This window comes from Oncorhynchus mykiss, chromosome 18 (assembly GCF_057628025.1).
Source record: "Oncorhynchus mykiss isolate SJ-2025 chromosome 18, ASM5762802v1, whole genome shotgun sequence".
NCBI lineage: Eukaryota > Metazoa > Chordata > Actinopteri > Salmoniformes > Salmonidae > Oncorhynchus > Oncorhynchus mykiss.
In genome coordinates this window covers 69,515,804-69,528,863 of record NC_143039.1, presented here as the reverse complement: position 1 = coordinate 69,528,863, position 13,060 = coordinate 69,515,804, and the positions used below count along the sequence as shown (strand labels likewise).

The window sequence follows — 13,060 nt, the reverse complement described above, 5'->3', positions numbered from 1 at the left end:
CATGAATAGAATGTTTGGTTTTGTCACTTGAAGGACTTCCTTAATAATTTGACCAGTGAAATTCATTTTATATTCTTTCAACTGACACAATTGAAAGCAGTTGGATGATACCCCTGTGAAAGAGTTAGAAAGTACTGGGCACATCCAAAGTTAATGTTTGTTACCAAACATTTCGTAACCCTATGAGAATGACCCCGTCAACCCTTACAATCTGTCCCAGTCTGTGTGTAAACATTACGTATAGTACTGTGAGTAATTGAGAATTTTCACGCTACAAGAACAATCTGCTTAATGCCCGTCTGGTGTCAGGCAACAGGAAAATATCTCTGGGGCTTCTGGAACATTAAGACTTAGCCTACATGAGTTCAAATTGCTTTCAGTAATGAGGAAACATATCCATCCTCAATGTTTCAACGTCCAATCACACAAACAGCAGGGCCGACATCTGTCATACACAGTAGATTCGGAAAGTATTCAAGACCCCTCAACTTCTTCCACATTTTGTTATGTTATAGTCTTATTCTAAAAATGTTACAGCCTTGTTAAATAAAATATCTATACACAATACCCCATAATGACAAGTGAAAACAGCTTTTTAGACATTTTTGCAATTGTATTAAAAATAAAAACACAGAAATACCTTATTTACCTTAGTAATCAGACCCTTTGCTATGAGACTCAAATTGAGCTCAGGTGCATCCTGTTTCCATTGATCATCCTTGAGATGTTTCTACAACTTGGGAGTCCACCAGTGGTGAATTCAATTGATTGGACAGGATTTGGAAAGGCACACACCTGTCTATATAAGGTCCCACAGTTGACAGTGCACACTCTGACATATTGTCAAGTCTCTGAATGTCCTTGAGTGGTCCAGCCCAAGCTCGGACTTGAATCCGATCGAACAACTCTGGGAAGACCTGAAAATAGCTGTGCAGCGACGCTCCCCATCCAACCTGACAGAGCTTGAAAGGATCTGCAGAGAATAATGGGAAACTCCTCAATTACTGGTGTGCCAAGCTTGCAGCATTATACCCAATAAGACTTTAGGCTTCATTCGCTGCCAAAGGTGCTTCAACAAAGTACAGAGTAAAGGGTCTGAATACTGTATTCAAAATAAAAACCTGAAATCACATTTACAATTTTTTTTTATCTAAAAACCTGTCTAAAAACAATATATATATATATATATAAAAAAAATCCATTTTACATTACAGCTGTAATGTAACAAAGTATTGAAAGTCAAGGGGTCTGAATACTTTCCGAATGCACTGTATTTGTGCAAACCTAACAATGAGTCTTTAAAACGGTTATTCCATTCGTCTTTCTGCCACGGGATGATTCAGTGACAAACAGGTGTGCTAGACAAACTACCTGACCTATAGTCCCTCTGGACCAGATTGTATATTTTTGCTTCAAGCAGCATGACTAAATGGATCCAGTCCGAGTTAACGGAGGAACTCATAAATGAGAAACAACTCACTCCCACCCCAGTGTGGTGGAACCAGTATAGACACAGTAACAGCATCAGTCTTGTGGGGGTTGGACCTAAACTAGAGGAGCTGTGTAGACACGGTGACAGCATCAGGTCTTTACAGTGGGAGTAAAGTCCTTTCACTACCTAAATAAAACACCAAAACAAATCACTCTGTCATAGGGAGGAAAACATTGATGGAGGAAGAGATGGAGTTGAATGATGACACATTGTCTAGCTAAGTAAGAGGTTTCGACTCCCGGCTTGACTGCATTGGGGGTAATTTAGGGGCTATGCCCCAAATTTAGGGAAAGAAAAAAAGATGAGGAAAGGGGTTCCCACTTTGAACCGCTGACATTTAATCCATCTTGAACTTTGCAGGATTTTTATGGGCTTCTTATGAGCTCTCACACACAATCTGTCAGTAACAGAGAAAGCCCAGAGCAGCCGTTCCTCAACAAAACAACCTGACGCCCTCGTTCAAGCACTGGTTTCAGGAAGATTTATTTGTATTCATTTCTGTTTTTTTTTAACAGGGCGTTTCCCAAGAAGATCCAGTATTGTAAGGGTTCAATCAGGAAGATCCAGTATTGTAAGGGTTCAATCAGGAAGATCCAGTATTGTAAGGGTTCAATCAGGAAGATCCAGTATTGTAAGGGTTCAATCAGGAAGATCCAGTATTGTAAGGGTTCAATCAGGAAGATCTAGTATTGTAAGGGTTCAATCAGGAAGATCCAGTATTGTAAGGGTTCAATCAGGAAGATCCAGTATTGTAAGGGTTCAATCAGGAAGATCCAGTATTGTAAGGGTTCAATCAGGAAGATCCAGTATTGTAAGGGTTCAATCAGGAAGATCCAGTATTGTAAGGGTTCAATCAGGAAGATCCAGTATTGTAAGGGTTCAATCAGGAAGATCCAGTATTGGAAGGGTTCAATCAGGAAGATCCAGTATTGTAAGGGTTCAATCAGGAAGATCCAGTATTGGAAGGGTTCAAAGCTGCATTATGTAACATTTTGGGCAACCTGACCAAATTCACATAGAAATGTGATATCAGAAAGTATCCATACCCCTTGACTTATTCCACATTTTGTTGTGTTACAGTATGAATTCAAAATGGATTCAATTGATTTCTCGCTCTCACCCATCTATACCCATAACGACAAAGTGAAAACTTGTTTTTCTAAATTTAAGAAAATGTATTGAAAATGAAATGCATAAATATCTCATTTACTTAAGTATTCGCAACCCGGAGTCAATACATGTTAGAATCACCTTTAGCAGCGATTACAGCTGTGAGTCTTTTTGGGTAAGGCTCTAAGAGCTTTCCACACCAAGATTGTACAGTATTTGCACATTATTGCTAGACAGCCATGTTCAAGTCTTGCCATAGATTTTCAAGGCGATTTAAGTCAAAACTGTAACTAGGCCACTCAGGAACATTCAATGTTGCCTTGGTAAGCAACTCCAGTGTATATTTGGCCTTGTGTTTTAAGTTATTGTCCTGATGAAAGGTGAATTTGTCTCCCAGTGTCTATTGGAAAGCAGACAACCAGGTTTTCCTGATTTTGCCTATGCTTAGCTGTATTACGTTTATTTTTTATCCTTGCCATACCTAGTCCTTGCCGATGACAAGCATACACATAACATGATGCAGCAACCACCGTGCTTAAAAATATGAAGAGTGGTACTTCGTGATGTGTTGGATTTGCCCCAAACATAATGCTTTGTATTCAGGACATAGTAAATTAATTTGACACATTTTTTTTCAGTTTTACTTTAGTGCCTTATTGCAAACAAGATGCATGTTTTAGAATATTTTTTATTCTGTACAGGCTTCCTTCTTTTCACGCTGTCATTTAGGTTAGTATTGTGGAGTAACTACAATGTTGTTGATCCATCCTCAGTTTTCTCCTATCACAGGTTTTAAAGTCACCATTGGTAACATGGTGAAATTCCTGAGCAGTTTCCTTTCATCTCCAGCAATGGAGTTAAGAAGGATGCCTGTATCCTTGTAGTAACTGGGTGTATTGATACATCAAAGTGTCATTTTTACACATCTACCAATAAGTGCCTTGGAAACCTCCCTGGTCTTTGTGGTCGAATCTTTGTTTAAAATATACTGCTCAACTGAGGGACCTTACAGATAATTGCATGTGTGGGGTACAGAGATGAGGTAGTAATACAAAAATCAACACTGAGTGAGAGTCCATGCAAATAGTTTTTACTCCTGAATTATTTAGGCTTGCCACAACAAAGGGGTTGAATACCTATTGTATCTGTCATTGAAATCAAGTCTAAGAAGTGGTAAATATTTTGTGTGTGTGCTACTTCTATGCTTCCCATTCTTAAGTTTCATTTTTATGTCTTTTCCATTCAGTGTTGTACACCAGCTTCAAACAGCTGAAAATACAATATTTTTGGTTATTGAAATGATATCTCACAGTGGTAAAACAATTCTCTACATTTCTTGTTCTGTCACAAACTGAAATTAGGCAACATTTTAGAATTTGGTGGAGCGATTTCTGCATATTGCACCTTTAAATATGGAAGACCCAGTATTGGAAGGGTTAAATAAGGAAGCAGAAAGTTGCAGATAGTAGATCCACACTGTGCTGGACTCCCTCCCAAAGCTCCCACAGCCAGCTGGGACATTTGCATACGGAGTGAAGGAGGGAGAGAAAGAGGGAAGGGGGAGACAGACACTCCCACTGGCTATAAAGCCCAACCATACTGAAACGCTCAGACAGAAACCACACGTGGATCTGAGCACTGGGAGAGAGGGAGAGCGAGCAGGAGGGAGGGTAAGAGAGAAAGCGCAAGGGACAGATGTGGAACTGAGTTGAGGGAGACAGACGATCTGAGAGGAGAGAGCAAGAGAGAAATAAAGAAAGACCAACCATATCCTAAGAGGACCTGAGAAAAACACAGTGGAACCTGCCATTCAGCCATTTGATTTCGTTTTTCCCACCAAAGGAAAAGTCCAAACTCTACATGGGACTTTAATGACAGAGGAGCCTGTGATACTGGACTGTAGTGCACTGGCAGCTAAGGACTTAGAAAAGTATACTGAGGTAAAACTGTGTTATCATTTAACTATCCATGCATGTGTGAGCAGCAGTGGGGAGTCCAGGTGTCACAGTAGTAAACAAAGCCCAGAGCAGAGTTAGCTAATTGGTGGAACAGCAGAGCACGGTAACATTGACGATGTCCTTCGCCATGGTGCGGCCGGCGCCCAGCCGGTACCTGTACTCCGACATCTCCATGCTGTCCGAGGACGAAGAGAACGGCAACGAGAGCTCGGGCTCCGACGAACGCTCCTTCCGGCTGGACGCCAGAGGTTATGACATAAAGGTCGGGGGGCGCAAAAGGAAGCCTGGAAGCATCGGAGGGGGCCGTCTGGGAGGGGGCCAGCTCCCGCCCCAGATGTCACACCTCCAGGTCTCAGACGGATCCATCTCTCCGACGAGCGGGCTGCCACGGCAACGCAACGCAGCTAACGCTCGGGAGCGGGACCGCACCAACAGTGTGAACACAGCCTTCACCGCCCTGAGGACCCTTATCCCCACTGAACCGGCCGACAGGAAGCTGTCCAAGATCGAGACACTGCGACTGGCGTCCAGCTACATCTCCCACCTGGGCAATGTGCTGCTGGTTGGGGACATGTGTGGGGATGGGCAGCCCTGCCACGGTGGAACAACCTCCTCTGCTCACTACCTAAATCACCACGGATCGCCAGGCCGCGACGCAGAGAACTCCCAGCCCAAACAGATCTGCACCTTCTGCCTCAGCAACCAGAGGAAAATGGTGAGTTGAGTTTGGCTGTAGATGTCCCATCTGTCCTCACCATGCATTTGCCATCGTGTCACAACTAGGACAACATAACAGCACACAACTCCAATCTCTTCAGGGCAGTAATATCCAGGAAGTGGGAGTTTTACTTATGACGCTTCATGGTTTAGTGAATGGTTGTTTATATTTGATTCTTTAAAAACATTTCAGACTAAAAAATGTCTTTCAAACTTACTCGAAGACAAGCAACCGTTAGAAAATTCCACCCACAAAAAAATAAACCTTTTCAAAATGTGAATTTATAGAGTATCATATGGTCTCTGCTGTCCCAAAGGGTAAGAGAACAGCCCCTCAATACTCCGAGACAGTGAGATGAGGAGGCTCAGTAGGCAAGCTTCAACGAAACCTCCTAACAGTAAGACCCTAATCCCCAACTCCGAGACAATTCTCCCAGACATCTCAATTTGGTGCCGGCATTCAGTAGCACTTCCCATTGTCTCTTTGGTCTGAGTAGCGAGAGACCGACTGAACCAAGGCTAACGGGAAACAAGGAACTGTCACAGCGAACACAAACACATCCATCTCTCTTCCTCAGCATTCGCCTGGGCAGACTCTGGCTCATAAAGCCAACACCACGCCGAATTCAAAATCAAACCCTAAATCACAGCATGGGAAACGCAATAACCAAAACCAAAAACAGAGGGGGGAAACTGTCATTTCAACTCACAAGAGCAAAGCAGCTTTCAAACTTGAAATACACCATACGCCCAAAATAATTAGAGTCAACCATGACACTGGAACATTTTTTGGTTAGGTATATAACCACCACAATATGTATTCTACCCTCAAACTTGAAGCAGGTCCAAAACCCATTTCGTTGAAAAAAAGCACAGAGGAAAATGCCTGGAGTGCACAATGTATTTAGAGCTGGATGTGGTTTGAGTGATTTGTTAGGCCTCTAAAATGACAAATAGCCTAAACTTAAAAAAGAAGACACTTGACATTCCTTTTGGCTCCTGGTGGAGCAAAGTCACAACATAAGATTATGGTTAAGCGCTTACCAAGAGGTAGATCGCCGGTCCACAGCATTCTGGGAACATCTGCTGTATTCCCAAATCTGCCAGTGAGCCATCCTGAGCGATTTATACACACATCCTGTTTTGACCTAAGGCTCTTCTTAGGTGTCCAATTAATAACAATGTTAACAACCCCCCCTCCGGCTTCCTAAATAAATAATGATGAAGACTATAATGACTTGAGATTCTGGACAACACCACCAACTCACTAGAGATGTTCATTTGCACATCCACAGAACCCTACAGTATTCTTCACTGATTCATGTATTGAAATGTTCTGGAAATTAGCGATTTATTTTATGATGAAAAAAAGTGATAAGTCACAACTCCTGACCCCAGACAAATCTAAGAGAAAAACTATGCACTAGTGTAATAGCACTAGTGTATATCACAAGTGTAATAGCACTAGTGTAATAGCACTAGTGTAATATCACAAGTGTAATATCACAAGTGTAATATCACAAGTGTAATATCACTAGTGTATATCACAAGTGTAATAGCACTAGTGTATATCACAAGTGTAATATCACAAATGTAATAGCACTAGTGTATATCACAAGTGTAATAGCACTAGTGTATATCACAAGTGTAATATCACTAGTGTATATCACAAGTGTAATATCACTAGTGTAATAGCACTAGTGTATATCACAAGTGTAATAGCACTAGTGTATATCACAAGTGTAATATTGCAAGTGTAATAGCACTAGTGTATATCACAAGTGTAATATTGCAAGTGTAATAGCACTAGTGTATATCACAAGTGTAATATTGCAAGTGTAATAGCACAGGCCCGCTCCACCGTGAACCATATCTGGATCAACCTAGTTAGTGTCACCAAGGAGTGAATAATAAATCAATCCAAACTAATTCAAGTTAAAGCCAACTATTAATGTAATGCTCTGCAGACTCCTTCCAGTTTATTCACTGCTATAAAAGGCCTTTAAAAAGAGCATGGAAGCAGAGATGCAAGAGTCACACAATTAATAAAATAAAAACTAAATGGACAACATTCGCCTTGACTGGAAGCAATTCTATTCCTCCATTTCATTGATTTCAGTGAGGCAGAACAAAGCAGCAAATGAGATAATGGCAGTTTAAGAGTTTTCTGAATTAAAGGCCTGTCTATAGGAGGGCTGAGCCGGGACGATATTTGAAACAGATTGGGCCTCAGCTTTGTAGTTGAGGCTTAAGAATCGAAGCGACCCGCTCCAAACCACACTGCTCCCTTTACTCGTACTTAGCGCTCATTACTCCGTGAAACACATTGCTCTTTACCCGTACTTAGCGCTCATTACCCGGTGAAAGGCATTGCTCTTTACCCGTACTTAGCGCTCATTACCCGGTGAAAGGCATTGCTCTTTACCCGTACTTAGTGCTCATTACCCGGTGAAACACATCGCTAAGTACGGGTAAAGAGCAATGTGTTTCACCGGGTAATGAGCACTAAGTACGGGTAAAGAGCACTCATTACTCGGTGAAACACATTGCTCTTTACCCGTACTTAGCGCTCATTACCCGGTGAAAGGCATGGCTCTTTACCCGTACTTAGCGCTCATTACTCGGTGAAAGGCATGGCTCTTTACCCGTACTTAGTGCTCATTACCCGGTGAAACACATCGCTAAGTACGGGTAAAGAGCACTCATTACTCGGTGAAACACATTGCTCTTTACCCGTACTTAGCGCTCATTACCCGGTGAAAGGCATGGCTCTTTACCCGTACTTAGCGCTCATTACTCGGTGAAACACATTGCTCTTTACCCGTACTTAGCGCTCATTACCCGGTGAAAGGCATGGCTCTTTACCCGTACTTAGCGCTCATTACTCGGTGAAAGGCATGGCTCTTTACCCGTACTTAGTGCTCATTACCCGGTGAAACACATCGCTAAGTACGGGTAAAGAGCACTCATTACTCGGTGAAACACATTGCTCTTTACCCGTACTTAGCGCTCATTACCCGGTGAAAGGCATGGCTCTTTACCCGTACTTAGCGCTCATTACTCGGTGAAAGGCATGGCTCTTTACCCGTACTTAGCGCTCATTACCCGGTGAAACACATTGCTCTTTACCCGTACTTAGCGCTCATTACCCGGTGAAACACATTGCTCTTTACCCGTACTTAGCGCTCATTACCCGGTGAAACACATTGCTCTTTACCCGTACTTAGCGCTCATTACCCGGTGAAACACATTGCTCTTTACCCGTACTTAGCGCTCATTACCCGGTGAAACACATTGCTCTTTACCCGTACTTAGTGCTCATTACTCAGAAAGGCATTTCTCGGCCAACACGTCTTTATAGTTTCTAAAGAAAGATGAAAATAAAATAAAGAGGAACCCATTGAGGTAAAGTAGAACACGTTAAAATGGACAGAACGATATGTTGCCAAACAGTTTCTCAATTCTGACAGAACAAATTGAGGACAGGATGGTGAAAAAGTACACCACTCCAGAGTTGTTGTCTGATCTAGAAGATGCTAAAATGCGTCATTAATAAATGAGCATACTGTTTGGATATCACCTGTTAGTGTTTTGGACTCAACGTGCTCCCAATGTGGTCTTTTGTAATCTACTCCTCGGATCAGCCGTCATATCGAACATTTTATATCAGAGACACAAAGTCATACGCTCACACGGAATGACAGAAGCTTTTTCCTGCCCCTGAAGTCAAAGGCAAATGTGTAAAAACACACACACAGAGTTATCAATTAGTGGCTAACAGATGTGTGTGTGTTTGTGATCTTATCAGATACAACTGTTTTCCAGTCCAAAATGTTATCCATCTGGCACAGATTTGACTTGCTTGGACTGAGTGGAATATATAATTTATGTAACATAGATGAGCTAAATATCTTATGCTTACACACACACACACACACACACACACACACAATATGAGTCAGACCATCAAAACATTTTACATCTTCCATTTCTATTGACAGCTAATTAATTGTGTAAAAGCACATTTCAACTACAGCCCCCATAAGTAGACAGTCAGAAATTCACCAAAATTGAGGCTGTGTTTCTCCCCCACCCCCTCTTTCTTTGGGGGCTGCAAAGCACAGTCCATTAGAAAAAAAAGGGAGCATTCCTTCTCCCTAATAGCTGTAGCAGGTGAAGACAGGGGTTATGAAGGACGACGAGGGGATTGCATAACGGGACACACAGGGGCAGACAAACCCTAGTCAAATGGACGGTACGTGCGCAGGAACGGTTTCGAGGAGTGCAGGGGAAAGGACTTGGAGAGTTCTCTCTGTGTACTGGGACTGGGGGTAACCCAATGGATTACTAATTGAGTATAGTCAGTCAGCCTCAGAGTCCACTCCCAAAGCGATGCGCTAGCCTAGCAGCCCAAGGCTCATATGCACTGTAATTATCTCGAGTTCCTTCATTACAGCCATATGGAAGTTATTAGAGCAGCGTTTCTCCCTGCAACAGGAGCCAATCAGTGTGAACATGTAACACATTATGAAATTACCCAGTGTGAACCAAACAGTGGACTGAGGAGCAAGCCAGAACAAAAAAAGAGCACTTGAAATATTTAGTTTACACACTATTCAACTTCATCTTCAATCTACCGGTCCAACTGTAAAATAATCCCATGTGATAATAAAAATGGACACTTTCACTCTGTCACACACACCCACCCACAAACACCTGTCCAACAAGTTGTTCAATAACACACAATATCACATCCAACTTTTGTCCAAAGACCAAACAGAGGGTGTAAAGAACCCACACTCAGAATAGTTAGGATGAACAGAAGGGGGCTGGCTGCGTTTAATAACCCAAACAGATGAATGGTCTGTTAAGGCTTGAGTTACATGTCTGAAAATCTACACACCCACACGCAGGCCAGCAGTGAGAGCAGCTGACAAGTGCCTCCATTGTAATCTTGAACCAATCTGCCAACGTTACCCGTCAGGCCGAGACCAAACCAAATATTTGCCTAAAGAATGAAGCCTGAGGTGACAACTGAGGAGAGAAAAAAACAGATCGGCTTCTGTGTCTGTGGAAATGTAATATGTTGTGTTGCTTGTATTCGTGAAAACAACAAAACCTTCCCATGCCATTAGATACTGTATAAACAAAGTGGAAGCCTTTTAAAAATAGGAGAGAGAAAAAGCTGCAAGTTCAATCAACAAAGCCTCACGCTTCAGCTGCTGCGACAGAATAAACCCTATACATCTTTACAATGTGTTACACAGGATATGAAAAACAAATGTTAAACAAAAACCCTATTAGTTGGGTGTAAGTGATCCCTGGAGCTGAAGAAATTAAATTGCGACTTTAAAGTGGCACTAAAAAATAAAATAGAGAAAAAAAAACTCCTGGTTCGTTTGTTTTCAAATGCCTGACCTCATCAATCCAATAGTTGACTGCGAGTGCCCGGGCCCGCCTACGTCAGATGTAGCCGTGGAAACGGTTGCATTCCATGGTCTCCGTGAGCCAGGTGTGCTAATGCTAGTGCTGCCACTCAGTATATGGTGAGAGGAGGAAAACATGAACCAAGGCAATACTTAAGCCCACAGCCATCATACCTCCCCATGGCAATGCTACAGCCCCAGACCAGCAAATATCCCCAGTCCACACAGCCCTACAGGCAGCCTCCACACATCCATCCCCAGTCCACACAGCCCCACAGGCAGCCTCCACACATCCATCCCCAGTCCACACAGCCCCACAGGCAGCCTCCACACATCCATCCCCAGTCCACACAGCCCCACAGGCAGCCTCCACACATCCATCCCCAGTCCACACAGCCCCACAGGCAGCCTCCACACATCCATCCCCAGTCCACACAGCCCCACAGGCAGCCTCCACACATCCATCCCCAGTCCACACAGCCCCACAGGCAGCCTCCACACATCCATCCCCAGTCCACACAGCCCCACAGGCAGCCTCCACACATCCATCCCCAGTACACACAGCCCCACAGGCAGCCTCCACACATCCATCCCCAGTCCACACAACCCCACAGGCAGCCTCCACACATCCATCCCCAGTCCACACAGCCCCACAGGCAGCCTCCACAGCAGCCTGGACCAGTGGGCATTATCCAGGCTGTATCACATCCGGTTGTGATTGGGAGTACAATAGGGCGGCACATAATTGGCTCAGCGTCATCCGGGTTTGGCCGTCATTGTAAATAAAAATTTGTTCTTAACTGACTTGCCTAGTTAAATAAAAGGTCAAATAAATAAAAACATTTTAAAAAACACATTGGGGGTTAGAGTAGAACTAGGCCAGGCTGACAGTAGCGAGCCGTGCACTCACTCAAAGGACCGTCAGACTTTATACAAAATAAATTAAACAATTTATTTTCTTTACTTACCTCAACAATAAGTGTTTTGTAAAATTGTTAGGAGTTAGAATCAATCCAGGAAATGTATTCTTCACATCAGTGTTTGCATTGTTGACTATAAAGAGCCGAATGAGAAATTGTAACCGTTTGTCTTCTTCCTTTCAGAGCAAAGACAGGCAAAAAACTGCTCTAAGAAGTTAATGTCTGGAGGACGACAGAATATGGACCAGAACTGTGGACAAAAAAAAAAACTTGACACACTTAAGTTGTACATAAATATCAAAATTGGTATTTAATTATATGCCCCCCAAAAAACAGAAAAAAATTATAATTCAGGACTGCTAAGTTTAGTTTCTGAAGAGGTAATCATGTTTGATTGAAAGAGACGGTGGGACTTCTTGGACAGTGGAAGCATGCCCTGACTCAAAGGAAGTATGAAGAATCATTTCAAAATAAAACTTTCTACACTTCTGATTCCATGACCTCACAAAGACTTGAAGAGAACACCAAAAAGAGGTCTTATTTTCTCTTTACCTGAGAACGTCTGCATACGCAGACTGATAATGCTGAAACTTTAGAACCACAACAGCCTCTGCATGAGACGGACTCTGAGAAGCGCCACAGTTACTTAGAGGTGTGGTAAGGAGGGACTTCAAGGACAAGGACAGGCCAAACAGGAACTGATGATTGGCTATCAGGTTACTTTCTGAAAAATTACCAAACTGTTCAACAAGCCAAATATATAACAACAGCTTTCACTTGATATTTGTTCTGGACAGTGAGTTTCTACACCCATGGACAACTGCCTTTCTCCTGAAGAAGATAGGACAACATGTAGCGGCTTGATGCTATTTCATATGCTGTTCAATGATGTTTGTTAAAATTCATGTTAATAAATAAATATGCTTATGAATTAATTATGTTTATTTCAGACATGTAAGTTTCCTTTATTTTTATTGTTATTTTGCAAAACTCAAAATGACATTTCTAGATATTTGAAGTCTGGCCCTTAGGGTGATAAATCTTTTTTTGCCGATGGGTTTGACGACGTACTGTATGGAACACTAGTAAGGGTCAAAACAAACACCAATCAGGTCAAGAGGATCTTATAGCACTACAAACAGCTATAAAAACAGTGACGTGATAAGGAAGGAACCCCAACTTTCTCTTCTCTCTCCAGCTAGATTACTGTCTTTCCCACACCTCACTACTCACGCACACAGCTGTTCACTCAAGCCCTTATTATACTGGAGAGAGACCTGAAATGGGACTGGGATTTTTTTAAGACCACATCTAGCTTCTTCAACAAAAATATCATATTGCAACTATTGAAAACTAGACTGGCCAGTAAAGGCGTCAACAACTGAAACAAACAGAACTTTTGTTTTTTGAATCAGCCAGGTGATTTGTGCAGCCTTC

The 13,060-nt window shown here is 42.5% G+C and overlaps 2 protein-coding genes across 3 annotated transcripts in view; one reads left to right on the top strand and one right to left on the bottom strand.

Moving 5' to 3' along the window:
* LOC110496665 (ribosome biogenesis protein bop1) overlaps nucleotides 1-13,060 on the bottom strand; it is a 102,651-nt gene that overhangs the window by 59,150 nt on the left and 30,441 nt on the right. The window lies entirely within an intron of this gene.
* On the top strand, nucleotides 2,000-12,558 carry LOC110496666 (basic helix-loop-helix transcription factor scleraxis). The gene is made up of 2 exons (XM_021572685.3): nucleotides 2,000-5,275; nucleotides 11,807-12,558. The coding sequence occupies exons 1-2, from the start codon at nucleotides 4,676-4,678 to the stop codon at nucleotides 11,840-11,842; spliced, it is 636 nt and encodes a 211-aa protein (XP_021428360.1). The 5' UTR covers nucleotides 2,000-4,675; the 3' UTR covers nucleotides 11,843-12,558.

Bases quoted from the DNA above. Each gene is read 5' to 3' on its own strand.
- LOC110496666 (XM_021572685.3), top strand. From the start codon at position 4,676: ATGTCCTTCGCCATGGTGCGGCCGGCGCCCAGCCGGTACCTGTACTCC. The intron at 5,276-11,806 runs GTGAGTTGAGTT...TCTTCCTTTCAG, and splicing joins TCAGCAACCAGAGGAAAATG to AGCAAAGACAGGCAAAAAAC.